This window comes from Panicum hallii, chromosome 4, assembly GCF_002211085.1.
Source record: "Panicum hallii strain FIL2 chromosome 4, PHallii_v3.1, whole genome shotgun sequence".
Classification (NCBI taxonomy): domain Eukaryota; kingdom Viridiplantae; phylum Streptophyta; class Magnoliopsida; order Poales; family Poaceae; genus Panicum; species Panicum hallii.
This window is the reverse complement of record NC_038045.1, coordinates 38,594,073-38,619,882: the sequence shown is the minus strand read 5'-3', so window position 1 is coordinate 38,619,882 and position 25,810 is coordinate 38,594,073. Positions and strand designations below refer to the sequence as shown.

Sequence of the window (25,810 nt, the reverse complement as noted above, 5' to 3'; positions counted from 1 at the left end):
GGTTTGTCGATAGCTTTCCTGTTACTGTACTAGTTAGCGTCGTCTACAACTGGTTCATGTGTAATTAAGGTGCATTAGAAACAAATTGAGAAAAAAATAGCATATTTCTTCTTACGACTTGGAATCAGCTGCTGCGTATGATGACCAACTGGCGTGAGGCAGGCCATTCTTAGATAGAATCATAAGTCTTGCACTGCTACTGAGTTCTGAAGCAATGCCAGAAACTTGTATCGGAAATTTGGCAGGTATATTGTTGAATTAATTGATTACATCAACATTTAGCATCAATGATTTCATTTGTTTTGGCCTATCAAGTTCCGTATTCTCAGGAAAAAGGTACCATTTGGTTCAGTAGCAGTGCCAGTACCATAGATCATTTGCTAATCTATGTATTTCCTGTTACTGCACCGTGAAACATTTATGCACTGTATCATTGTGATAACTACAGCTACATCATATACTTAACAACAACTTATCTGTCTGTGTGATTAGCAAAGGAATGTTCTTGTCATCGTTGGAGATTACCAGGGAGGGGATTACGCGCTGATTTTGCCAAGCATATGTTGATGTAAACCTGTTCGCCCGGTCGATTTCCATTCTGATTTGCAGAGATCGTAGTGATAACGGCTTTAGAGATCATAACTGATTTGTACGAGTTCAATCAACTAAGCTCCTGTACGACTGCGATTCATGGCTATGTGTTGTGTATAATGGATAAAATCTGTGTACCTGCAATTCATTCATGGCTCTATGTTGTATTGTATGTAGTGGACAAAACCTGTGTATCTGTAGTATATATAAAGGATGAAAATTGTGTATTTGTGATGTTCTCTCTTTTATTTTTTTAATAAATTTGACATTGGAGATGGGAGTTTTGAAAACGCGTCACTATTGAGTGTTATATCAGTGAGGTGTTTTCCTATCTCCGTCACTGTTGATATTATCAGTGATGGGTCTAGCCAAGGGCGTCACTGATATGAGCAATCAGTGACGGGTTACAGGTAAAACACGTCACTAAAGACCTTATCAGTGACGCGTTTGGTATCATGCGTCACTAATGATGAAAATTTAGTGACGTGACTTTCTGCCGTCACTATAGTCGTCACTAATATGGTATTCTAGCGTAGTGTTCGTGTGTTGACAATTTGTGTCAATCGTACCGATCGGTGAGACTCCACCGACTCCGTCATGCACCATTGTTACCACCTGGGTACCTGACAAGGTGTTGGCAAACTTCAACACTACGTCAACAGAGCTAGGAACGCGGGATCTGGAGAAGCGCGCAAGCCGAACTCCAGGATGGTTAGGACAGACTGGGGGCCTGTTTAGATTGCAAGCAACTTGCAACGGTGCTATTGTAGCACTTTCGTTTGTATTTGACAAATTTTATCTAATCATGGACTAAGTAGGCTTAAAAGATTCGTCTCGTGATGTATAATTAAACTGTGCAATTAGTTATTTTTTATATATATATTTACTGCTCCATACATATGTCCCAAAATTGATGTGATGGAGAGAGAGCGTAAAAAGTTGGAATTTTGAAGGCATCTAAACAAGGCCTGGGCCAACTAGTGTAAATAGGCCTTGTATCGGCTAAACCGAAACGTGTGCGAGTCGTTGGTGTTGGCAGGGATGGTGATCCGCCGTCGTCTGAGTTATCCGAGACCAGGCCCGTCAAAGGCCAGGAGCCAGGTGGGCGACCGCTCCAGGCAAAAAAACGAAGGTCCCCAAATTTTGACAGCCCAAGGCCCAAACTCAAGGCCTGTTTGGTATTCTGCCTAAGGTGCCACAGTTTGCCTAACTTTTCTGCCTAAGGTTAGTTCTTCAATTTGGACGACTAAGGTTAGGCAAGTTGTGGCGCCTTAGGCAGGATACCAAACAGGCCTTCAGTCTGTCGCTTCCTATTCCTCGTCTGGCAAATCCGCGGTCAATGAAACATCCCGAGCGTATCGCATCTGCGCGTCTCTTCCGCAGTTTCCGCCTCCCCGTCGGCAGCAAATCAGCGATCCCGTCGGCCCTTGCTGCTGCCGGCAGCAAGCATCCCACCGGCCGTCCGTTGTCCTGTGGCCTGCATCTCACAGATACGCAATCTGCAATCAGCCAATCACCAGGCGCGAGCCACCAGCACTCCAGCGATCAGTACGACTTAAATCTGCAGACTGCAGGGAAGGCCGAAGACCCAACGTGAGGTGAGCAGCGTGAGCTCATGAATTGATTATTGATTCCTATCTTCCTTAATTTTTTTAGTAGAACATAAGGTCAGTAATATTCTTGATTTTTTAGCAGTGATACTAGATATATTTATGAATATTGTGTGAATTGAGATGTGCTGAAATAGTTGTGTGAAAGTGTACCTTGATTTTACTAAACCTATAACTTTTAAAAATATTTTAGGATCCCATTTTGCATTTCGCACCGGGCTCCAAATTCCTAGAGACGGCCCTGTCCGAGACCACTTAGTTCCACATGCCGCCGTGCGACTTTCCAGCTCGTGTCTAATTCGCCCAGTGCAACAGCCAGCCGCCTGTATAGAGCTCGGTCCGTTTGCACCAACGATGATGGCTATTTGTGGTTGTGCTGTATGTGCCTGCACCTCCCACCTGCTTGATGGAATGCCAACTCAGAGATGTGCCCCAGCGGCAGTTCGCCGCAACCGCCAAAATCTTTCCCGTTGCCTTCGCCAGGGAAGAGGGTGGCGGTGACGCCATTTCTAGAGTTTTTGCTCCAGACTAGAAACATTGGCGAGTAACTCGATCAAATTGAGTCTACTTTTCTCGAATCTCGAATTAATTTGAAGAATCAAGAAATTGTCAGATGCATAACACTCTTGGATACCTTTTGTTTGGCACCTAACAATCACTACAAATCTCTATCTACTACCGGGCGACGGTACGCTCGCCTGCGACCGTCGCCCCTCCCTCGCCATCGTCCTGCCGCATGCGGTTTTCAGCCGCTTGATCAATCGGATCGCCGCTCGCTCAACTAGCAACGCTCGGCCTGATCTTCCTGCGATCCGCTCGGAGCCGCGTCCTCCCAACAATCCGCGCTTGACAGTCCGACGGTTCAGCGCGAATCAGGCCGAGCGCTGCCGTCGTCGCCGGCCCGCCCCATCCGCGCGCCGCCGCCCTCCTTCCACTTCGCCGCCCTTGTCGTTACTCCAGCGAACCCCCCGTCAAATCGCGCCGCTCACCGTACCATCGTGCCGCTCTAGGACTCGGCCTCGACTGCCTCCGGGGCAGGGCGCATGCTGCTCGTCCTCTTTGCTGGTGATTAGGTCGACGACCTCGGTGCCGCGGCCGTGCTTGCCCGGCGGCGGGGCGTCGTAGGCGAGTGCGTGTGGCGGCCTCGGCCGAGGACAGTGTGCCGAGCCAGATGCGGACGCTCTTGACGATCTCGGCGGCCCACTTGCTCCACGAGCGGCGCCGGACGCCCTTGTACCGCGCCGTCTTCCGGCGGCTGTTCGGCATCGGCGCGGCCTGCTGATGCTGCTGATTCCTCGCCGACTTCATCCCCGATCCCCCAGTCTCTCTAAGTGCCGCGCTTCTTGACCAAGCCCACGGCTTCACGCGCCTCTACAAGGTCTGCTCTCCAGCGATTCGATTCCTTCCTTTTTTATATATTTTTCTCTCCACCCTGTCCCAAATTAGCAAATTCCCAATCCGATATAACAAAAGAAAAATTCGGTTTCCATCTTTGAACTATTGTAAAAATCTGATTTTATCCTTCAACTACAAAATCGGATAACATAGTCCAACTATTGAAACCGGGCAAGGTTAGCCCTCCAGTGGTTTCAAAGGTGGTTTTATATTTTTTTAAAAATTAAAAAATTCTAATTAGATCTAGAAAAATCAAAACTAATTCATTTTAAATCAGAAAAATATGAAACTAATATCATAATTTTTTTAGAAAAATGTAACATAACTATATTGCTCTATTTGAATCTTATTTATTCAAAAATAATAGGCATAACTATAAGCAATAAAATACTATGAACATAAAAAAATTGGATCCGAATAACTGACAAGTAGAGTATCAATAAATAGATTATATTTTTAGAGAACTTTTGATAGACATTTCGTATTTTTCTGATTTATAAATTAATTATAATTTTTTAGTTTAAATTTAAATATTTTTAATTTTATAAAATGAAAAAACCAACTTTGAAACCACCCAAAGGGCAAGTTTGCCCAATTTCAATAATTGAATGGCCTATATTATCCGATTTTATAGTTAAAGATTGAAAATTGAATTTTTATAATAGTTTGAGCCCGTAAACCAGACTTATCCGAAAAATATCTCGGGTAGCAGCATCTGGCGCATGGGTTAAGTTCAACGCCAAAGCACCATCAACTGCTACGAAGGGGGAATGGAGTCGCTGCGGCGTTTGGGTCGCGCCGACGGGAGATTGCCTTCAACATGATCGACTGCGATTTCAAGTCTTCCAGGGAAAATGGTCCGTCGGGGAACAGGAAGGAGGGGATTCATACCAGACCATACTGTCTTACCTGGTTGAGCTCGAGCCGAAGCCGTTGGTTCTGGTGAGGCTTCTGGATGAAGGATCTGCAGTGAGATCAAGGACAACCTTGTTTCCATTCATTTGAGAACAAGCACAGAGACTACAACAACACCAGTTAAGCTAATCTGATATTGTATTAGCTTCTTGCTCTGCAGCCGTTTATGTGCTCTGTTCTTCGAAGCATGCATGTCATGTGTGTGTCAAGCTGAAGTTGTATTTGCATATATTTTCAGTGAGGCTTCTGGAAGGAAGGATCTGCAGTGAGATGAAGAACAAACAAGCAGAGAGACTACAACAGCACCAGGTAAGCTAATCTGATACTGTATTAGCTTCTTGCTCAGCAGCCGTTAGTGTGCTCTGTTCTTTTTTTTGAAGGATGTGTGCTCTGTTCTTGGAAGAATGCATGTCATGCTCAACTTGCGTCTGCATATATTTTTAGTGATCACTAGAGACCCTTTCCGAAGGTTTTTGTGACAAGCCCTTGGTTGATTTATTAGTAACTTTGCGCTTCATAAGAAAGCATAGCTTATTCATTCTCCTTTTTTTTTCCGGTCTGGATTCTAACAAAACTAGAATTGCATCCCAATTCCAGGATAACTCTACATGTGTGAATTGCGTTGGATGTTTGCTTTGGCGCAGTTCTTAGGAATCAGATGCATGTACGTGTGCATTCTTCACGACATGAGTTCTTAACTTGTTGTGCAGGTGCTAACTGTTAAGTGAAGGTACTTTATTGCAGGGAAGGATCGTGATCTATCCAAGAAATTTTGGAGGCGAAAGAAGAACCTATTTTCTTGTTCTACATGTAATTGTAGCACATATGTGGAATAAGCAGTATTTTCTTTCTTGTCAATCAGGGCAAGCACTGCATCCTGGGTAGCAACTATTTAGTTTAAACATTGATCTGTGTTCAGTGCTAAAAGGCAATCATGCCACAGAGCTATTTAGTTCAAATAGAAGCATAATCACTTTGCCTATTTAGATATCTTCGCATGCTTGACGTGGTTACCATATAGTTTGGATAGTGTTGTATGGTTAGTTCGGTTCAGCTTTGATCTTGCATTTTTCTTTTCCTACGGATAAGTATTACAGCATTGTGCTACAATGTACTACAATTAGAGGATAAGTATTACAGCATTGTGCTACAATGTACTACAACTAGAATGGGGCTTGTGATTTGTGAAATCACATTGTTCTTGCTTTTGCTATATGTTTTCCTTACCACTGTAGAATGACACTTTTTTTTTTTTTGCTTCTCCGGCTCACATTGTTTCAATGCAGTAAATGGTCTCCGGGGCAACAAAGTGAAAGTGTATTTGATGACAAGGTGTTCACAGTAAGTATTCCCGGTCAATGTTCTAAAAAAGGATGAACATGAGTTATTAGTATATCTTTTGCTTTTTTGCTTAAATAACTATCCATTATCCTCCTTTTTTAAAAAAAATTGCATCATCATGGTAAAGTAGCAATTTCATGGTGTTTCTCTCTGAATTTTTATTTTTATTATTCTGTCCCCATTATTAGATGCCTCTATGCTCTGCGATGCCATTGATGCCAGCCAATGAAGCCAACATTCAAACAAGTGCAACGACTATTATGTTTGATGCCTCTTTGAGATACTGAGCTACAAGTTTCTATAGAAAACAAGTGTACAGTTTGTGTGTATGATTTATAAATTAGTATGCAAGTTATAACTAAATTTGCAATTGTTTGGAGAAAACTTTGGACTTTTGAAAAGTATATTTGGTCCACGTACATGGTTCAAAACACTGTTTTTTTACGTTTCTCTTGTTGCTTTAAATAATTTTCGGCTATCTTGTGGCAAAGTACGGCCATGAACCTAGTTTAGATTAGAAAAAAATATCTCATGTTTCCTAAGGAGCTAGAAACTATTTTCTGCTCTCATATTATGGTGAACAGAGTATACTTGTTGCTTTGTCACTAATTGTAGAATTGCATGCTACCAACCAATTTAACTCAAAAGTTTAAGTTGATGGTAAGAGATGAGCAATTCACTTATACTTCAACATTCCCTTCACGTGCGGGCTCCGCTAAACCTTAAACGTGAATAATAACAATCAGCTATAATTAATCGCGCTCATAAGGATTCAAACTCTGGCTCCCAAACCATATTGAGGCCCTGTTTCGGAGGGCTCCTTGAGCGTCTTTAGGCGAAGCCCTCCCAAATAGGGATAGACAAAACAAGCTTCGCTACAAAGCTTCTTAATTTATGCTCTCTAGAGCCATTCTTTGGAGGAGGAGCAAAACAACTGTCTTCCCGTGGCTCCTCCCCTCACTTGCCGTTTTTGATCTCCGGAGGGACGTGCTGTGGTGCAAAAGGAGGCCGGTGGCGGCCAGCAGCGGGAGGTCGAGGCCGCTGGCAGGCGCGGGAGCTCGACCGCGGGCGGAGGTGGCCGGCCGGCGTGGGAGTTCGACCGTGGGCGGAGGCGGCCAGCCGGCGCAGGAGCTCCAGGCGCGGGTGGAGGCGGCTGGCCGGCGGCGGAGCTCGAGGCAGGCGGAGCAGGCCGGCCCACGACGGGAGCTCCAGGCGCGGGTGGAGGCGGCCGGCGCAGGAGGCGGGGGCGGATGGAGGTGCGAGCGGCGGGGGCACGAAGGTGCGAGTGGCGAGGGCAGGCGCGAGCGGTGGAGGCATCTGCGAGCGGTGGGTTGCACTGCGAGAAGAATAGATAAGGATGAGAAAGAAAGGAGCAAAGAAAAATAAGTAGGAAAAAGGAAGAAAATGGAAAAAATAGGAAGAAACAGAAAGAAATAGAAATAGGATATTATGGACATCTGACAACTAGGAGGAGCTATTTTGCCAAAGGTTTCCCAACCAGATAAGCTAGAATTAGAAAAGTTGCTTTACCAGAGAAGCCACAGCCGGAGCCATTTTGGAGCCCTACCAAATAGACCCTGAGTTGCATGCACTAGGGATAATATTTTGGAGCCCTACCAAATAGACCCTGAGTTGCATGCACTAGGGATAACGGTTATTTCATCCAAAAATATTGGCAGTAGCCGAAACGATCGGAAACCAAACCAATGCAACCCAATACAACTTAAAAGCTTAAGCTAATAGAGAGATGGATAATTCACTTATACTTCAACACTAATGTCTCTCAATAGACAATTGGATTGCTTTGATTAGTTTTCTATGGTTACCTTGCAACTGGAGAAGCCAGTTCATGGATCGGTGCTTGCCATGCTTTGAACAAATCATCTATACAATGAGAGCTTAAAGCTGAGATAAGGCACATATAACTTTGTCTGCACTTGTGATCCCATTTGTCCGTACCCAGTACAGAGAACAGACAGACTGTAAAGAGATTTTTCATAAATTAGGTGAATCAATGTGGCTTCTGATCAGTTTGGTTTCTTCTTATATGTAGGTGCCTAGGTGGTCTTGCTGCAGTGCTGCTAAATCACAAATTCCTTCTCTTTTTGCAAGGTTCAATGATTATCTAGCCATGAATCAAATGGAACGTTGGATGAAAATATGACATGGTTGGCGGTTGCAAGGTTGTTCGGTTTGTGGTGAGTGCTCCTTCAAAAATTTCCATGCTGCAGCCACAAATTGTTCATGTGAGTTTATACCTGGTAGCACACATCAAATGTCACCATGGCCAAGTAATGATTGCTGATAAAGTGATCTTGGAATTTTCCATGCACTGAATAAAGAAAGCAATATTTAGAACAGAAGCCTTCATGAGGTGTTTGCCTTACATTCCTTTTCTACAAATGTTACACTAGAAAGAGCATGTCAATATTCTCTCTCAGACGTTGTCTTCGTGAGGTGTTTGCCTTTATTCTTTTCTTACAAATGTTATGCAGTTGGCTCATACATTCTTATGCAATTTTTCTGCTTCTCTTATTATGCCAATATAGAAAATTAAACATATCTTGTGTCGTGGCGGTGATGCTGGCAGGGGGCGTGCCGCCTGCGGACCTCCGGCTCGCGGAGGGGATGTGCCCAGAATTGCTGTCCGTGCCCGCGCATACCATTGCTGCCGCGCTCCGGTTCTTGACAGAGGCGCCGTGCGTCCCGGAGCCCGACCTCCCGCGCCTGCTCGTGTTCCCCGTCGCGGCGTGGCTCCGGCCCACGCTCTTCTTCCTTCCCGTGCTCGCATCCCCGACCTGCACCGCCGCGGTCTCCCGCTCTCCGGCCCCGCTGCAGCCTCGCGCGCAATAACTCGGTCATGCAGACCTGCTTGCTTTACACGCTCGTGGAGAAAAACAGAGAGAGGACATTAAAGAGTTCGAGAGGGGCGCGAAGGGGATGAGTTTCTAAAGCTTGATACGAAGGAAGAGAAGCAGGTGGCATGTGCTTGTTGATTTGGGAGTACAGAGTGGAGCCATTTGGTTCTTCTGGCCTCAAGATGAAGCCGTCATCCTCCACACCGGCATGGTCTGTCAATTATCTCTCTCATCATGTATACTTGGACCCTACATTCTGTTGGTAGTTTTGTTTGTAGGAATATGCAGCCTTGTAGCACTAATTCAGTGGCAATTTCCCGCTGAAGTTTTGATGTTCCATTTGGTAGTTTTGTTTGTAGGAAATTGCAGCCTTGTAGCACTAATTCAGCGGCAATTTCCCGTTGAAGTTTTGATGTTCCATTTCTAGCATGTTGAATATGTCTGATTGTTCTAATTACTTCTAAACTCGAGAGGGGTATGACGGCCCTGCCGTATTTTATTAAGAGGTAGCAACTGGCTTTCCAATCAAGAAAATTTCGTACCCTAGCCACATCAGGGATTTTTTTTAACCTAATCTGAAATTCGCTGCCACGAGAAGTCTGAAGAGTGCTACTAAGAGCTACCTAACCAATTCAGGTAGAGGCCTGTTCTAAATTACTTCATCTTTGATGAAGGCAAGAAGAGGGATAAGGAAACGCTGCGCCCATATATTCCGTAATAAGTTGAAGCTTGTAGGATTTGGGACGGATTGAGTATTAACTTCTACTTCCTGCATCCTAAACTAAGTGTTCGTTTAGCATTCAAATTTTATCCCACAAAAAGTATTCTTTTATATTGTAATACAGTCCATCTATTTATATTATAATGCAATCCGTCTATTTAAAGCAATGTCAAATAACAAAAATAATTATTGAGAAGAGCATGAAACTAATCAAATGCTTAAGTAGATGCTACTTTTCTGATTCCAATACATCTGCATTTATCGAGGATCTAGGAATCAAATAAACAGCATAGTTTTCAATCACAACTGCTATAGTTAATTAGACCATTTCTCACCACCGGTAATGTGTCTGAAATTTTCTAAACTAACACTTATTTTGGGATGGATTATTTTATAGCGTGACACTGATTTTGCGGGGAAAGATTATGTGGCAGCATGATTTTTAATCACAACTGCTATAATTAATTAGATCATTTCTCATCACCGGTAACGTCCCACACTTATTTTGGGATGGAGAGAGTATTTTATAGCGTGACACTGATTTTGCAGGGAAAAAAATATTTGGCAGCAAATGGAAGCAAGTCGTCGATAGAGTCTCCAATCCATCGCCGTCCCCTCCATTTTTTCCACACTCCCCGTGCACGCCGGTTCGTGACTTGCCATCCAGTCAAGTCGTCTCCCGCCGGACGGACCAGGGCAGCCAGCAGCGGGGAGGCTACCCCACGCACGTCCCACTCACGAATCTGACTAGTCCATCCGGTCATCAAAACAACCGCAGCCGTCGATCCGTTCCACGCGGCGTTCCACCACCCCCGCCATTATAAAACCTCTCCGCTCCCACCCACCGTGTCGTCCTCACACCTGACAGAAGCCACCAATCAAGCCGCCCCCTGAGCTGACAGTTGACGGCCATGGCGTCAGCGCCGGGCGCACCGGGCAGGTCCCTCCTCGTCCTCGTCTCCCTCGTCACGGTGGTCCTCGTCCTCGTCTCCGCCGTAGAGTGCTACGACGGCCACCATGCTGCCGCAGCGCGCTCAGCCGTGGCGCGCCGCTCCCGCCTTGCGATGGGGACGCGGCACGTGCGCCACCGCCGGACCGCGACGCCGCACCGGTACGTCCTCGCGGAGAAGAGCAACGCGACCGGCGGCGGCAGCGCCAAGAACCGCAGCTCTCCAGCAGCCTCAAACAATGCCACCTCGCCGACGCCGGCGCCGGCGCCTCCGGCCGAGCCGAGCAAGCACCACCGCAACCACAGGCACCGCGTCCGCAACTGGATCATCGGCTTCGTCGTCGGGTCCCTCGCCGGCGTCATCTCGGGGCTGGTCCTGTCCGTGCTGTTCCGTCTAGTGCTCAACTGCATCCGCGGGCGGTACGGGTCGCGGTCCGGCGTCACGATCTTCACCCCGAAGCTGATCAGGCGCGCCGAGCACCTGGCGTTCCTGGAGAAGGACGACGGGCTGGCGTCGCTGGCCGTGATTGGTCGCGGAGGGTGCGGCGAGGTCTACATGGCGCAGCTCCCCGCGGAGCGCGAGGGCGCGGAGCCCCGGTTCATCGCCATCAAGAAGATCAATATCAAGAAGAGCGCCGACACGCCCAACAACCTGAGCGACGAGGAGAGCCGGCAGCTGGACAAGCAGTCGCGGCAGATCCAGTCGGAGATCCGGACCGTCGGCCACATCCGCCACCGCAACCTCCTCCCGCTGGCGGCGCACGTCCCCCGCCCCGACTGCCACTACCTGGTATACGAGTACATGAAGAACGGCAGCCTGCACCACGCGCTCAAGGGCGGCGGAGACGGCGTGGCGGCGCTCTCGTGGCCGGCGCGGCTCCGCGTGGCGGTGGGCGTGGCGGCGGGGCTGGAGTACCTGCACGTCTCCCACCACCCGCAGATCATCCACCGCGACCTGAAGCCGGCCAACATCCTCCTCGACGACGACCTGGAGCCGCGCATCGCCGACTTCGGGCTCGCCAAGGCGATGCCCGACGCGCACACGCACGTGACGGCGTCCCACGTCGCCGGCACGCTGGGGTACATCGCGCCCGAGTACCACGGGACGTTCAAGTTCACGGCCAGGTGCGACGTGTACAGCTTCGGGGTGATCCTGGCGGTGCTGGCGACGGGGAAGGAGCCGTCGGACCCGTTCTTCACGCAGACCGAGGAGGTGGTCGGGCTGGTCAAGTGGCTCCGCCGCGTGATGCTGGCCGGGAACCACGCCGAGGCCATCGACCCGGCCATCGCCGGCGCCGAGAACGAGGAGCAGATCGTGCTGGTGCTGCGCATCGCCATGTTCTGCACCGCCGACGACCCCAAGGAGCGGCCCAGCGCCAAGGAGGTCCGCTGCATGCTGTCGCAGATCAGGATTCAGCAGGACCTAGTGTGACTAACCTCTGCAACCGTAGCAATAATTCTGTGTTGTGGAAAGTGTCGATGGTAGTAGCTAGTGCTGGGTCAAGTCAGTGGCGTCAACTGTCAGGTGGGCCCGGCAGACTAGGACCGGGTCTTGATATACCAGACCAGGGTAGATCAGAGAGAGAGAGAGAATGAAAGGTTATCCAGCGCAGGCGTTGGATATTCCGCGATCGCTTCGTACTTTCAGTGTGCCGTGATGCTTGCGAGTTGCGAGCTTTATTTACGATGGATATATATACCGGTAATTTTTCGCGTGGTCATTTGAACCTTTGCTCCCGAGATTCCTAAGTTTTGTGGAAAAAAATCTAGCCCGATGCTCGGATTCAGTGCTCCTCCAACACAAATTTCCAGCTTCCGATTTGTGACCAGTTCAAGCTCAAACAGCAATGGACGCGAAGTAATTCCAATAAAATAGTGGAAAAACATTTAAATTCTTGAAAAGATGCGCTACTAAAAAATAATTTTTAGCAATACTCTTTTTTTCCAAGGGCGGGTCAAACGTAACCCGTCCGTACAAAACGAGCGGGGTTACTGTAACAATTACCCCGCTCCTGAAAATGCACTAGTAGAGAGGGCGAGTGATGGCGTCATCTGCCTCTAAAAATATCATTTACGGGACGGGTGATGCCATCACCCGCCCCTACAAATGCGTTTCCAGATCTACCATAAAAAAGATGAGAATTATAGAAGCAAGTATAAGAAAAGACGACAAATCATGGGCATGCATGGATGGAGAATCGTGAATTGTAACTGCTAGTAAATTATTTTTGAATTCATGTAATCTCTTTATATCTCGTGCATCTATGTCTCCCGCCCCTTACACGCCCCAACAAATTATTTTTAAATTTAATCTGATAAATAGATTAAATTATAAAAATAGCAAAACACATAAAAAAAAGTGAAATTTGTATCCTAAGATTTTTTTGATCCATTGAACAAGAAAAAATATGCAAAAATATATTTCAGTACATTTAATACTTAAGGGTGTGTGTCGGAGGAATTCTCCAGCCGGGTGGCGGAAAGCACCCGCCTAATCCTAGTCAAGGATGGGTTTGGAGGAGACTTAGGAGCTCTCGATCGGTGTGCGGATGAACACAGGAAGGACGCAAGGAATTTAGAGTGGTTCGGGCCGCCGGAGCGTAATACCCTACGTCCACTATGGTATTGTATTGACTGTGAGAGCCTTGGGTAGAACTTAGCCTGGACTTGTGCTTGTGTATCTGAACCCTCGTGTTCTAACGAGTGCACTCTCCCTTTTATAGTCCAAGGGGAGTGCTTACACTGAGCGGGGCCCCGACAGGTGGGCCCAGCCAACAGGAGCTGTTCTATGAGAGGTATGGAGGTCATCTCCTCGAGCTCCTCTCCGTAGTCTTCTCGATCGAGAAGTTGACGTGCGTATCTTTAGCCATGATATGGCCGTGTACATCCTTGTCTTGTACAGTGTCCGGCGTCAGCGTTGCATAACAGTGAAGCCGTGCTGTCACTGTTAGGATGGGACCTCCCGTCAGGCGGTGAAACAGCACTGTCCTGTTGCGTACGCACTGTCGCAGCGCACGCCTTGGCTCGCCCATTACAGGCCATCATCACGCACGCGGCGCCGTGACGGGACTGTACACAGTCCGCGCACTGTGCACGGTGATACGACGCGCCGCCTTCAGATCAGGCAGGCTTACCGTGGTGTCAGCTTACCTGCCCCGCGTGTCAGTGGCAGGCCGCTCTTTTTGACTTGGGCGCGCCCGGCCCAACTACCGCATTAAATGCTGGTAGGTGGGCTGGTGACCCGCGAAGGGCCTGCAGCCCAGGCACGCGGCAGGGCCAGTCCCGCTCCCTCTGCGGGGCGGCACGTGGCGGCACCGGACCCCTTCCCGGGGGAAGGGGAGTCCGGGCCCTCCGAGTCCGGTTGAGGGAGCTTGGCCCGTGATGGTCCGGTCATCACACGTAGCGGCCTCGGACCCCCTGGGGAGTCCGGGGCCGCGGGGGCAACCCGAAAGCCATCCTGCCCTCCTGGGTGCACAGGGGCCCCGGACCTCCCAGAGCTCGGGGAGGGTCTGGAGACCGTAGTCCCAGCTGTCAGGCCCGGGTCGCATGCCACGTCACCCAGAAGAGGAGGAGGAGGTTATGGATTACGAGAAGCCAAGGGCCTGGACACCCTAGCAGGAGGTACCCCTGTCTGTATGTGCCGACAGAGGCCCCCGGGCCCGCCTGGGGTGAGGGATGAACCCGCAGGCGGGGCCAAGTCCCAGCTTCGCGCCGGGTGAACAGCTTGCTCCCGCCGGGTAAGGGCATGAATGTCCTTTCGCCCATAGCGGGATCCCCGAGGGGCCCGTCCTCCACGCGCACCGTGCGTGTCAGACGGTTCAGATTCTTGTCTTATTCGAGCCCGTCACGCGGCTCGGGCGGTTCGGATTCTGCCTTTTCGTCGATCCTCCAGCACCCACGCCGATGACTGGTGGGCCCGAGCCCACTGGTCATAGAGTGTGAGAGGAGGGGAAGCTGGTGCTGGCAACCGTTCGACTTCTCCTCGGTCGCCGCGGGACGCAAGAGAGGAACAGCTTTTTGCATAAAAGGTATGCACCGAGGGGAACGGCTACCTTTTCGCTTTTGCCAACAACAGACGCCATAGCGCCCCTTCGTCTCCGCATCCCTTCTCGTGATCGGTTTCCTTGCGCTCGGCTCCCTTCTCTTCCCTCCTCTTTTGCAATCCACTCCCAACAATCACCATGACTTCGCTTCCTTTCCCGCGCCGCTTCCAGAGCCAGGATCAGTTGGACGCGGTGCGGCGCCTTCTGGGGTGGACCGCGCCGGCGTACGCCGGGAAGGTCAGGGCCGGCAAGATTCCCCTCCGCGACCTTGCCGCGGGGGAGTTCGTCCTTTTCAATTCGTACATTATGTGCGGGTTGGTTCCTCCGATCTCCTCCTTCTTCCTCCTGCTCCTGGAGGAGTTCGGCCTTCAACTTCATCATCTCACCCCCCACTCCGTCCTCCTCGTGGCGGTCTTCGTCCACCTTATGGAGATGTTCGTGGGGGTGCACCCCTGCACCACCATCTTCAAACATTTCTACTCCCTGGTTGGGACCGGGAAGAAGCGCGGCGAGATTGGCGCTTATTACTTCCAGCTCCGGCACGGGATGGCGGGCTCCTACATCGCCGCCTTCTCCAGCTCCAAGTGGGAGGACTGGCGTGAAGGCTGGGTCATCGCGGCAGTCGAGCCCCACGACCGCCTGGAGCTGCCAACAGAGGGTCCCCAGAGCGACTGGAGCACATGGAAGGCCAGGCCAACGATACCAGCGGAGCTCGACCCGGTGCTGTACCGGATCAAGAAGCTGGCAAGGAGCGGCCTGACTTCTATGATGGTGCTGGGCGACTTCCTGAAGCGGCGCATCGCCCCCCTGCAGCAGCGGTCCCGGATGGCCTATGTGTACACGGGACTAAATGATTGCTGTAGGATCGCACACGGGCCCGGCGGCGACTTCACCAGGGCGGAGCTGGAGGCGGCGGTCCGGGCGATGATCGGCGAGGTGTTCGTTCCCGAGTCCCTGGTCCTCCCGAGCGGGGTGAAGGCCCTGTGCGAGGACCAGGCACTGCGGTCATCGGTCCTGGCGTCGATGCCAACCCTGGACGAGGGCGGCCTGGCGGTCCGGCAACTGGGGGGCGACCCCAACCGCGGGCTTCAGATCCCTGGCGCCACGCCGGACCGCCAGCAACGCACGAACGATGGTCCGGCCCCCCGCGGGAAAGGAAAGGAGAAGGTGCCGGTGCTGCCCCGGCAGAAGGACGCGGAGAGGCTCAAGGGCCGGCACCCGCGCGGAGCAGCCAAGCCGAGGGGAGCAAATCCCGGCGGCTTCAGCGAGGCGATGGCTCCTTGGTCGGGGAGCCGGCGCCCAAGCGCCAGAAGACGGCGGGGGTGGAGGAGCAGAGCGGAGCTGCACCACCTCCACCACAACACCGGCCTTCCCCGAGACAACAGACTCCTCCGCCACCACCACCAGAATGGCGGCCAGCGACACCACCACCACCGTCCGAGGTCAGGCCACAGTCCCCATCGCCGCCGCCAGGAGGCTCAATGGCCGGGGACGCCCCCCAAAGGTCCGGGGGGTCCTCGACAGGGAGGAAGGTCCCCCCAGCCGCCCGGGGCAGATGGGAGTGGTGCGACTTCCCGTAAGCAGTTTTGTCAAGGTTTTTCATTTCCTTTCTTGGCTTCTGGTCCTTAACCATACAGGTGATACGGCAGGCCGCAATCTTCAGACGCACCAACTGGGGGATCCGGCCCCCAGCCAGCGTCGGGACCCTCGGCGCCGTCCCCAGCAGATCTCCTGCCAGAGACAGCTCCAGAAATCCCCGGACCCATGGGCCCGGAGCCGGAGGCCACCACACCGCCGCGACCCGAAGCTGCCCCCCAGGAGGAGGGCACCAGGCCCGCTGCGACGACCGAGGCATCGGCAACAGAGCCGGGTGTCGAGGTCGGGCCCTCTCCAGCTGAGCTAGCAGTAGAGGGGACCGCTGCCACGGCGGAGGCTGCAGCGCCAGAGGCAGCGGAGGTGGTGGAGGTCGCGGCGCCGGAGGTAGCGGAGGTGGCTGCACCGGAGGCGACAGAGGCGGCGGCACCAGAGGTCGCCGAAGTTGCCAGCAGCGCCGCCCCACTGGTAGAGGAGGAGGAGCCGGAGGTGGTGCTGGGAAGGCACCTCCTCCCGAGCACAGCGGAGGTCCCTCTCCCCCGGCTCATAGCCAAATGCCAGCAAGCTCAACAGGAGCTAGAGGATGGCATGCGCCGGGAGTGGGAGAAGCTGGAGGTGGAGCGCCAGCGGCTCTCCGACTGGGAGGTCCGCCTGGGGGACCGCATCAACGCCGTCTCCGCCCGCTACGCCGAGGAGCGCGCCAAACTTGTGTTGGGACGTGAGCTCCTGCGGGAGGAGCTGGAGCAGGCACGCGACCGGGAGGCAGCGGCGTTTCAGCGGGAGAAGGCGGCCACGCGGCGGGAAGCAGAGGCCCTCGAGGGGCTGATCGCTGTGGAGGAGATGAAGCAGGCGGTGGCAGACAGGGATCGGGTCGCCCGGGAGCTGGCGGCTCAGGCCAGGAAGGCGTCGGCAGCGGTCGAGGCGGAAAAGTCCGCCCTCGCAGATTTGGCGGCGGTGGCAGCAAAGAAAGAAGAATGGCTGGCCGCCCGTGAAGCAGAGGAGGTGGCCCGGCTCCAGGAGCTCCAGAAACGGGAAGAGGCCGTGGAGGAGGAGCTGGCAGCCGGGAACCGAAGGCTCCAGGAACGCGAGGCTGCGCTCCAGGAGAGGGAGGCCAAGGTGGAGGGGCTCCTGGCAGAGCAGCGCGCCGGCTCCGGCCGGTTAACAAGATGGGTCGGTACGGTGAACCCTCTGCTAGACACACTCGGAGCCAACCCCATCTGGGTACCGGAGGCTCCTTCGCCATTTGGTGCCGCACTCCAACTGCTGGACTCCACCGCCAGGCGGCTACAGGATGCGGAGGCCAGGATGCAGGACCTCCTGGAGACAGAGGGGCGAATAGTTGCTCGGGGGATGGCTGAGTACATCCTCACTAGCTTCCGGAGCCATGACCCCTCCATCCAGCTGACTCCTGTCTTGGTCGGACCCCTCCGGGCGACCGCAGCCGCCGCGCGAGAAGGGGTCCAGGAGGCGGTGGACATGGTCGCGGCCCGCCTCCGGCGTCGTCCCGAACCTGCAGAGAGTGGGAGTGCCTCCGGACCACCAGAGCAGTAGTGCTAGTATCTTTTTGTTATTTCTTTTGTAACATAACTTTGTTATTGTAAGATAGCTTTAAAATGTTGTGCACATTATTAGTAATGCGTTTAAGTATTTGATGTGTCTACTTTTCGCGAAAAACTTAGCTTTTGCGAAAAACTTAGCTGCTTTCCTAATTGTCGATCTGCAAAGTGCTGTTGGGCACACCGAGGTCCCGTGGCCCCCTGGGAGGTAGTCGCGATAGGTCGGGACTAGCTTCCATAAAACCGAGGTCCTGCACATGACTTAGGATCGACGTTTAGTAGACGTCCCCACGGGTTCTCAGTCTGGCCAGCGAAGGCCTCCTAAGTTGCGTAGCAAGCCAGAGCACTAGGACCTACGTTCGGGGATTAAAAGGGGTCCCGGCCCCCGGGTCCATGGTTCAAGGTACGACGGTACCCACCCTAGGGGGGCAGCGTGTGTTGACTTAGGGTACGGAACCAGGCTAAGCGGCTAGACAACCCTGGACCCCAGCAAAGGGCGAGCACGTCCCCCAGAAGCCAGTTCCCAGGAGTTCGGTCCTTTCTCTCCCGCGAAACAGAGGTCCGAGGCAGAGACGTAGCGTAGCAACTCAAGGGAGGCTTTAGGCACAACACAGACGTGAAGAACACGTGGGGGTTAGCGTAACAAGAAGCGAAAAAATATAGAATCGCATAGACTTCAAGGACGCATTTGAGAACAAATTTTCCCTTAATGAATTGGTACAGAAGAGTTGTGCGATGTACGCCAGGGGCCGGGTTTACGAGGGCGGACCTCTACCGCCCTGGTCCGCACGGCAATGCTACCAATTACAAAGGAAAAATTTCCTCTCAACCAGGTCCTAGGGATAGAACTTACGGAGGTGCTCAATGTTCCATGGATTGGGTAGTTGCATTCCATCCTCCGCAGCCAGGTGAACAGATCCGGGTCGGCACACCTTTGTCACCTTGAAGGGCCCCTCCCAGCTGGGGGAGAGCTTGTGCATGCCCTCCCGGTTCAGGATTCGCCTTAGGACTAGGTCCCAGACCCGGAGCTCCCTACTTCGCACGAACCGTTGGTGGTAGCGCCGGAGCGCTTGGTTGTACCGTGCGTTTCGAACCGCTGCTTGCCATCTGCGCTCGTCGACGAAGTCCACGTCTTGGTGACGCTGCTGTTCCTGCAAATTCTCATCAAAAGACCGGACTCGTAGAGAGCCCATGGTGATCTCCGGGGGAAGGCACGCTTCGGCCCCGTAAACCAGGAAGAAAGGGGTTTCCCCTGTTGCGCGGCTGGGTGTGGTCCGGTTCCCCCATAACACACTCGGAAGCTCTTCAATCCACCTTGCGCCATGCTTCTCAAGATCACAGTAGGTCCGGATCTTGAGTCCTCTGAGGATCTCAGCGTTGGCCCGCTCAACTTGGCCATTGCTCCTAGGGTACGCCACTGAGGCGAAACAGAGCTGAATACCCATATCCTTACAGTACTCCTGGAAGTATTGGCTCGTGAATTGAGTCCCATTGTCAGTAATGACCCGGTTCGGGACCCCGAACCGGGACACAATTGACCTGAGGAAAGCAGTTGCCGACGCCTTGGTGATGTTGACCACAGGGGTTGCTTCCGGCCACTTGGTGAACTTGTCAATGGCAACATAGAGGTACCGGTACCCGCCTACCGCCCTGGGGAAAGGTCCCAAGATATCCAACCCCCACACGGCAAAGGGCCAAGAGGGAGGAATCATCTGCAGTGCCTGAGCTGGAGTGTGTATCTACTTTGCGTGGAACTGACACGCTTTGCAGGACCTTACCAAGTCAGCTGCATCCTGGAGCGCTGTCGGCCAGTAAAAGCCATGCCGGAAAGCTTTACCAACCACCGTGCGGGATGAAGAATGACTTCCGCACTCGCCTCCATGGATCTCCGCAAGCAAGTCGCGGCCCTCTTCCTGGGTGATGCACCGCATGAGGACGCCGTTGGCGCCACGGCAGTAGAGATCCCCTTCTACCACTGTGTATCGCTTAGCCATCCGGACAATACGCTCAGCAGATGCTTGATCTTCAGGAAGGTAATTATCTTTCAGGTAGTCCCGGACCTTAGAGATCCATGCATCGGGACCTTCCTGAGAAACCGGGCACGGCTCCCTGAGGTCTTCAGGACCCTCAAGGGAGTACACGACCCTTGGCGAGCACCACGGATGGAGCACCACCGGGACTGCTAGCTTCGAGGTGCTAGTCCGACCCCCATCGCCCAGGTCGGCAGGCTGGGCGGAAGGCTTCAGCAGACGTCTCTGGAAGACGCCCTCAGGCACGGGTGCCTGGGTCGATGCGCTCACAGAGAGTGCATCAGCTGCTGTGTTAACTTTGCGTGGAACGTGTTGCAGTTCCAGCACATCGAAGTCCTTCTCCAGCCTCTTCACATGAATGAGGTAGGCTGCGAGCTGGGGGTTGTTGCAGCAACACTCCCCCCGGACTTGCCTGATGATGAGCTGGGAGTCCCCTTTGACTAGGAGCTCCCGGACCCCTAGGGACAGAGCCGCCGTGATCCCAAAGATTAAGGCCTCATACTCCGCCATGTTGTTGGTGGCCTCAAAATCGAGGTGCAGCATGTACTTTAACTGCTCGCCACGTGGGTCAATGAGGACCACGCCAGCCCCGGCCCTCTTGCCGCGGGCGGACCCGTCAAAGAAGAGGGTCCAGTGAGGTCCGGTAAAGACCGGAGCCTTGACCCCCGGACGTGGGGGGTCCGTCCCTTGGTCCGGACCCCCGGAGGCGTTTGGTGCAGGCGTCCATTCCGCGATGAAGTCAGCAAGGATCTGGCTCTTGATGGCGTGACGCGGTTGGAAGTCGAGCTGGAACCCAGCGAGCTCTGCTGCCCACTTGGCGATGTTGCCTGTGGCGTTGGAGTTGTGGAGGATGGCCCTCAATGGGTAGGTGGTCACCACCACAATCTTGTGGGCTTGAAAGTAGTGGCGGAGCTTCCTGGACGCAACAAGTATAGCATAAAGGAGCTTATGCGTCTCAGGATACCTGGCCTTTGCCTCATGAAGGACCTCACTGACATAGTAGACCGGCTTCTGGACGGTCCTGGCTCTGCCAGGTGGACTAGATCCTTCGGCTCCAGCTGGGTAACCGTCGGCCCCCAGGCTGCTTAGCGCTTCTCCGGGTCGGGACCCGGCCGGACCCTCCGAAGTAGGGCCGGTTACTGGAGTGGTGGAGGCCGGACCTCCTTCTCCTGCAGGGGTGTCCGCGGGGGCCCCCTGCGAGAGAGGCTTGGACCTCTCGGTGACCAGCACCATGCTGATCACTTCGGTCGTTGCTGCAAGATAAAGAAACAGTGTCTCACCTTTGTCCGGTGCGACCAGGACCGGCAAGGAGGTAAGGTACTGCTTCATCTCTTGGAAGGCACGTTCTGCCTCTTCGGTCCATGCGAATAGGCCGGACCCCCTCATCAACTTGAAGAAGGGAAGTGCCCTCTCCGCCAGCCTCGAAATGAAGCGGCTGAGAGCTGCCAGGGACCCCGTCAACCTCTGTACATCCTTGAGGCGTGCAGGGGGTCTCATTGCCTCGATTGCCCGGACCTTATCCGGGTTGGCTTCGATTCCCCGGTGGGAGACCAGGAAACCAAGGAGCTTCCCCGCCGATACGCCGAAGATGCACTTCTCGGGGTTAAGCTTGGTGGAGGTCGCTCGTAACTTGTCAAAAACTCGAGCTAAATTTTCCAATAGGGAACACGACTCTCTAGTCTTGACAACGATGTCATCGACATACACCTCTACTATATCTCTAACCAAATCACCTAGAGTGATATTCATTGCACGAGAAAAGGTGGGTAGAGCATTGAGCAATCCATAAGGCATCACTATATAACAATAAAGACCATCCACTGTTACAAAAGTTGTATGCTTCCTATCATCTCTAGCCATTTTGATTTGATGAAAACCAGAATAGGCATCTATGAAGGACAGCAAATCACACCCGGAGGTGGAGTCTACAATCTGATCTATACGCGGGAGTGGATAAGGGTCTTTTGGACATGCCTTATTAAGATTGGTGTAGTCGATGCACATCCGAAGCTTCCCGTTGGCCTTTGGGACCACAACTGGGTTGGCCAACCATACAGGATGGTAGACCTCCTCGATGAAGCCAGCCTGCAGCAGCTTGCGGACCTCTTCACGGATGAAGTATTGCCGCTCAATGGACTGCTTGCGTGGCTTCTTCCGGACCGGCCTAGCGTCGGGGTGGATCTTCAGATGATGCTCAATCACCTCCCTGGGGATCCCGGGCATTTGTGATGGTTCCCAGGCGAACACATCAACATTTGCCCAGAGGAAGGCGATGAGCGCGCTTTCCTATTTCTCTCCCACCACCGATGCGGGTGGTCTGGGAGGTCTCCGCTCCGACCTGGACGGTCTTCACGGGAACATCATCTGTGTCGGACGGATAGACCCTCGGTGCCTTGGCCAGAGCCTTGGCATGTGAGGTCGAGGGGTCGGACCCCTGGGCGCCAGCTGCAGGGGCAAGTCCTGTTGCCAGCGCATGGAGCTTTTCAACCGCCGCAACAGCAGCGGCACGGTCACTCTGGAAAGTGAGGACGCCTGCCGGAGAAGGCATCTTCAGGACCAGGTACCCGTAGTGGGCGACGGCCATGAACCGGTACAGGGCCGGTCTGCCGATGATGGCGTTGAAGGGGAGGTTAACTTCCGCAACCTCGAACTGCACGTTCTCGGTACGGAAATTATCCTCCGTCCCGTATGTAACCGGTAGGGTGATGGTCCCCACCGGGTACACGGGATCCGGGCCCACTCCTGAGAATGGGCGTGATGGAGCCAGCTTGGACTCCGAGATCTGCAGGTGCTTGAACGCTGCATAGCTGATGACGCTGAGGCCGGCGCCTCCGTCGATCAGCACATGGTGAAGGCGGACATTGGCGATAGTGGGTGCCGTGATGAGCGGCAGCACTCCAGCGCACGCCATATTCTCTGGGCAGTCAGATGGCCCGAAGGAGATGGTGGTGCCCTTCCACCGCTGGTGGGGCGCCGCCCTCGGCACCCCTGGCTTTACCGAGAGAACCTCCCGGCGAAGGGCCTTGACGTCCCGCCGAGAGACGAGCCCTGAACTGCCACCGTACATAACGTACAACTTCTTGCGGCGCTCGTCCCCACCGGACTCAGAATCGGACTGCTGGAAAAGTCCCTTGAGGTCTTTGTTGGGGGCTTGATACCCCAACTCCCTCTCAGTCACAGCTGCGTCGGCATCGGAGGCTTTTTCCTTACCGGACCGCCGCGGAGGGGGGGTGCCTTCCTTAGAGGCTTGGTCACGCCTCTTACTGAGGCGCTCCGTGAGCTTCTGGATCTCGCGGCACTCGGTGGCGCTGTGGCAAGCCCCTGGATGAACAGGGCACGACCCGGGGTCGGTGCGCTGCTGTCGCGGGCGCTTGCCACGGGAGTTCTGGCCCCCGGTCGTCGCAGCTGCAACTGCCGGACCCCCAATCCGTGACTTGTCGAAGCCACGGTTCTTCTTGTTCTTTTTCTTGCCACTGCCAGGGGCAGCAACACTGGGCCCACTCGTTTGAGGTCCTACATGGGTTGTAGAATGCCATGCACGGCCTTCTGCAGCCCGAGCGCACTTGTCCGCCAGAGCGAACAGGGTGGTGACGGCTTCCACTTGGTGGGTCGCCAGCTTCTCTAGCATCTTCTCGTCTCGGACCCCCTGTCGGAAGGCCGTGATGATAGATGCATCGGAGATACGTGGGATAGTTCCACGTACCTTGGTGAAGCGGGAGATGAAGGCCCGGAGGGTTTCCCCGGGTTGTTGCCTCACGGCGTGGTGGTGGGCCTCCACGCCATGCTGCTGGTACGCACTGGCGAAGTTCGCTGTGAACTGTGCGCAGAGCTCACCCCAGGACTAGATGGATCCCGGGGTAAGATTCATGAGCCAGGTCCGGGCTGGCCCGGTCAAGGCTACATGAAAGTAACTTGCCATGAAGGCTTCGTTACCTCCAGCTGCCGTGATGGCGGTGATGTAGACCTGCAGGAACTCTGACGGGTTGGTGGAGCCGTCATATTTTTCCGGCAGGTGGGGCCAAAACTTGGACGGCTAGGCGACTGCGCGAAGGTGGTCTGCGAGCGCTGCGCAGCCCACGCCCGACACCGGCACCTGGGGGAGTCCTTGCGGCCTGGCCGCAGCCGCATCGAGCTCGGGCGCAAGGTCCCGACCCTCAATATTGAGCCGTTGGTTGCGTGCTCGCTCGAGGGAGACCCTGGCGTCCTCTCCCGCATGCCTGCGGTTGAGCTCTGCCCGGAGGTCTTTGGTCCGTGCACTCCTCACGGACGGTGAGTGCACGGAACCGGATGCGCCGCCCTGGCGACGGCGCTGCCTGGAAACAGACCCCCCGCAGAGCCTGGGGAAGCCTGTGCCAGGTTGAGGAGACGGTCGACGTCGTCACGCCATTGCCTGTGCGCGTCTGGCGAAGCCGCCTCTCCAGGGGGGTTGCGGAGCAACTCCGTGGCTGCCATGAGGGGCCCGCTCGGTGCGGGCACCGATTGGGCCACTGAGGCCCGCTCCGCCGCACACGGTGGGGCAACACGCGGAGCCGCTCTGGAGGCGAGACGGCGAGAGGCGTGTGGTGCCGTGGACGCCACCTCTTCACCAATTAGGAGGTCATGGTGACCGTTTTCCTGTGCCAACGCGGCCTTGCAGTTCGACCAAACGCGAACCAAACCTAAACGCCCTACCTGGCGCGCCAAATGTCGGAGGAATTCTCCAGCCGGGTGGCGGAAAGCACCCGCCTAATCCTAGTCAAGGATGGGTTTGGAGGAGACTTAGGAGCGCTCGATCGGTGTGCGGATGAACACAGGAAGGACGCAAGGAATTTAGAGTGGTTCGGGCCGCCGGAGCGTAATACCCTACGTCCACTATGGTATTGTATTGACTGTGATAACCTTGGGTAGAACTTAGCCTAGACTTGTGCTTGTGTATCTGAACCCTCGTGTTCTAACGAGTGCACTCTCCCTTTTATAGTCCAAGGGGAGTGCTTACACTGAGCGGGGCCCCGACAGGTGGGCCCAGCCAACAGGAGCTGTTCTATGAGAGGTATGGAGGTCATCTCCTCGAGCTCCTCTCCGTAGTCTTCTCGATCGAGAAGTTGACGTGCGTATCTTTAGCCAGGATATGGCCGTGTACATCCTTATCTTGTACAGTGTCCGGCGTCAGCGTTGCATAACAGTGAAGCCGTGCTGTCACTGTTAGGATGGGACCTCCCGTCAGGCGGTGAAACAGCACTGTCCTGTTGCGTACGCACTGTCGCAGCGCACACCTTGGCTCGCCCATTACAGGCCATCATCACGGGACTGTACACAGTCCGCGCACTGTGCACGGTGATACGACGCGCCGCCTTCAGATCAGGCAGGCTTACCGTGGTGTCAGCTTACCTGCCCCGCGTGTCAGTGGCAGGCCGCTCTTTTTGACTTGGGCGCGCCCGGCCGAACTACCGCATTAAATGCTGGTAGGTGGGCTTGTAACCCGCGAAGGGCCTCCAGCCGCAGGCACGCGGCAGGGCCAGTCCCGCTCCCTCTGCGGGGCGGCACGTGGCGGCACCGGACCCCTTCCTGGGGGAAGGGGAGTCCGGGCCCTCCGAGTCCGGTTGAGGGAGCCTGGCCCGTGATGGTCCGGTCATCACACGTAGTGGCCTCGGACCCCCTGGGGAGTCCGGGGCCGCAGGGGCAACCCGAAAGCCATCCTGCCCTCCTGGGTGCACAGGGGCCCCGGACCTCCCAGAGCTCGGGGAGGGTCCGGAGACCGTAGTCCCAGCTGTCAGGCCCGGGTCGCATGCCACGTCACCCAGAAGAGGAGGAGGAGGTTATGGATTACGAGACGCCAAGGGCCTGGACACCCTAGCAGGAGGTACCCCTGTCTGTATGTGCCGACAGTGTGCAAACCTCAAAGTATGGATTGAGTTGCATATGATACTAATGTGGGTGAGCCATACATTATGGTTTTCACACTGTTAACCATTATATACCCTGAAATATGATTGTCATATTTTATTCTAGTTCTATAAGTTACAATATCCTTAGGTACAAATTTCACTTATATATATTTTGCTATTTTCTGAATTAAATGAATTTATAGAATAATTTTGAAAATCATTTTTAGAGGCGGGTGGGGCGTCGTCCGTCCCTGAAAATCATTTATAGGGGCGCACCCGCCTCTAGAAATCGATTTGTAGGGGCGGGTGCGGGCGTCACTGTGGCAGAACCAACCTGAATTACA

General features: G+C 53.9%; 1 protein-coding gene and 1 long non-coding RNA gene across 5 annotated transcripts; both read left to right on the top strand.

The window, feature by feature from the left end:
* Positions 1-4,335: 4,335 nt before the first annotated feature.
* LOC112888565 lies at positions 4,336-9,130 on the top strand. Of its 4 annotated transcripts, none has more exons than XR_003227841.1 (4): positions 4,336-4,630; positions 4,750-5,852; positions 7,965-8,050; positions 8,443-9,130. It is a non-coding gene; the product is annotated as an uncharacterized LOC112888565 (long non-coding RNA). The 4 variants fall into 4 exon arrangements; XR_003227840.1 differs by having other exon boundaries at positions 7,906-8,050; XR_003227842.1 differs by lacking the exons at positions 7,965-8,050; positions 8,443-9,130 and adding an exon at positions 6,041-6,554 and having other exon boundaries at positions 4,750-4,820; positions 5,109-5,852.
* Positions 9,131-10,274: 1,144 nt separating this feature from the next.
* Positions 10,275-12,120, top strand: LOC112888479 (leucine-rich repeat receptor-like serine/threonine/tyrosine-protein kinase SOBIR1). The gene has a single exon (XM_025954701.1). The coding sequence runs from the start codon at positions 10,343-10,345 to the stop codon at positions 11,810-11,812; it is 1,470 nt and encodes a 489-aa protein (XP_025810486.1). The 5' UTR covers positions 10,275-10,342; the 3' UTR covers positions 11,813-12,120.
* The last annotated feature ends 13,690 nt before the right edge of the window (positions 12,121-25,810 follow it).

Bases quoted from the DNA above. Each gene is read 5' to 3' on its own strand.
- LOC112888479 (XM_025954701.1), top strand. From the start codon at position 10,343: ATGGCGTCAGCGCCGGGCGCACCGGGCAGGTCCCTCCTCGTCCTCGTC.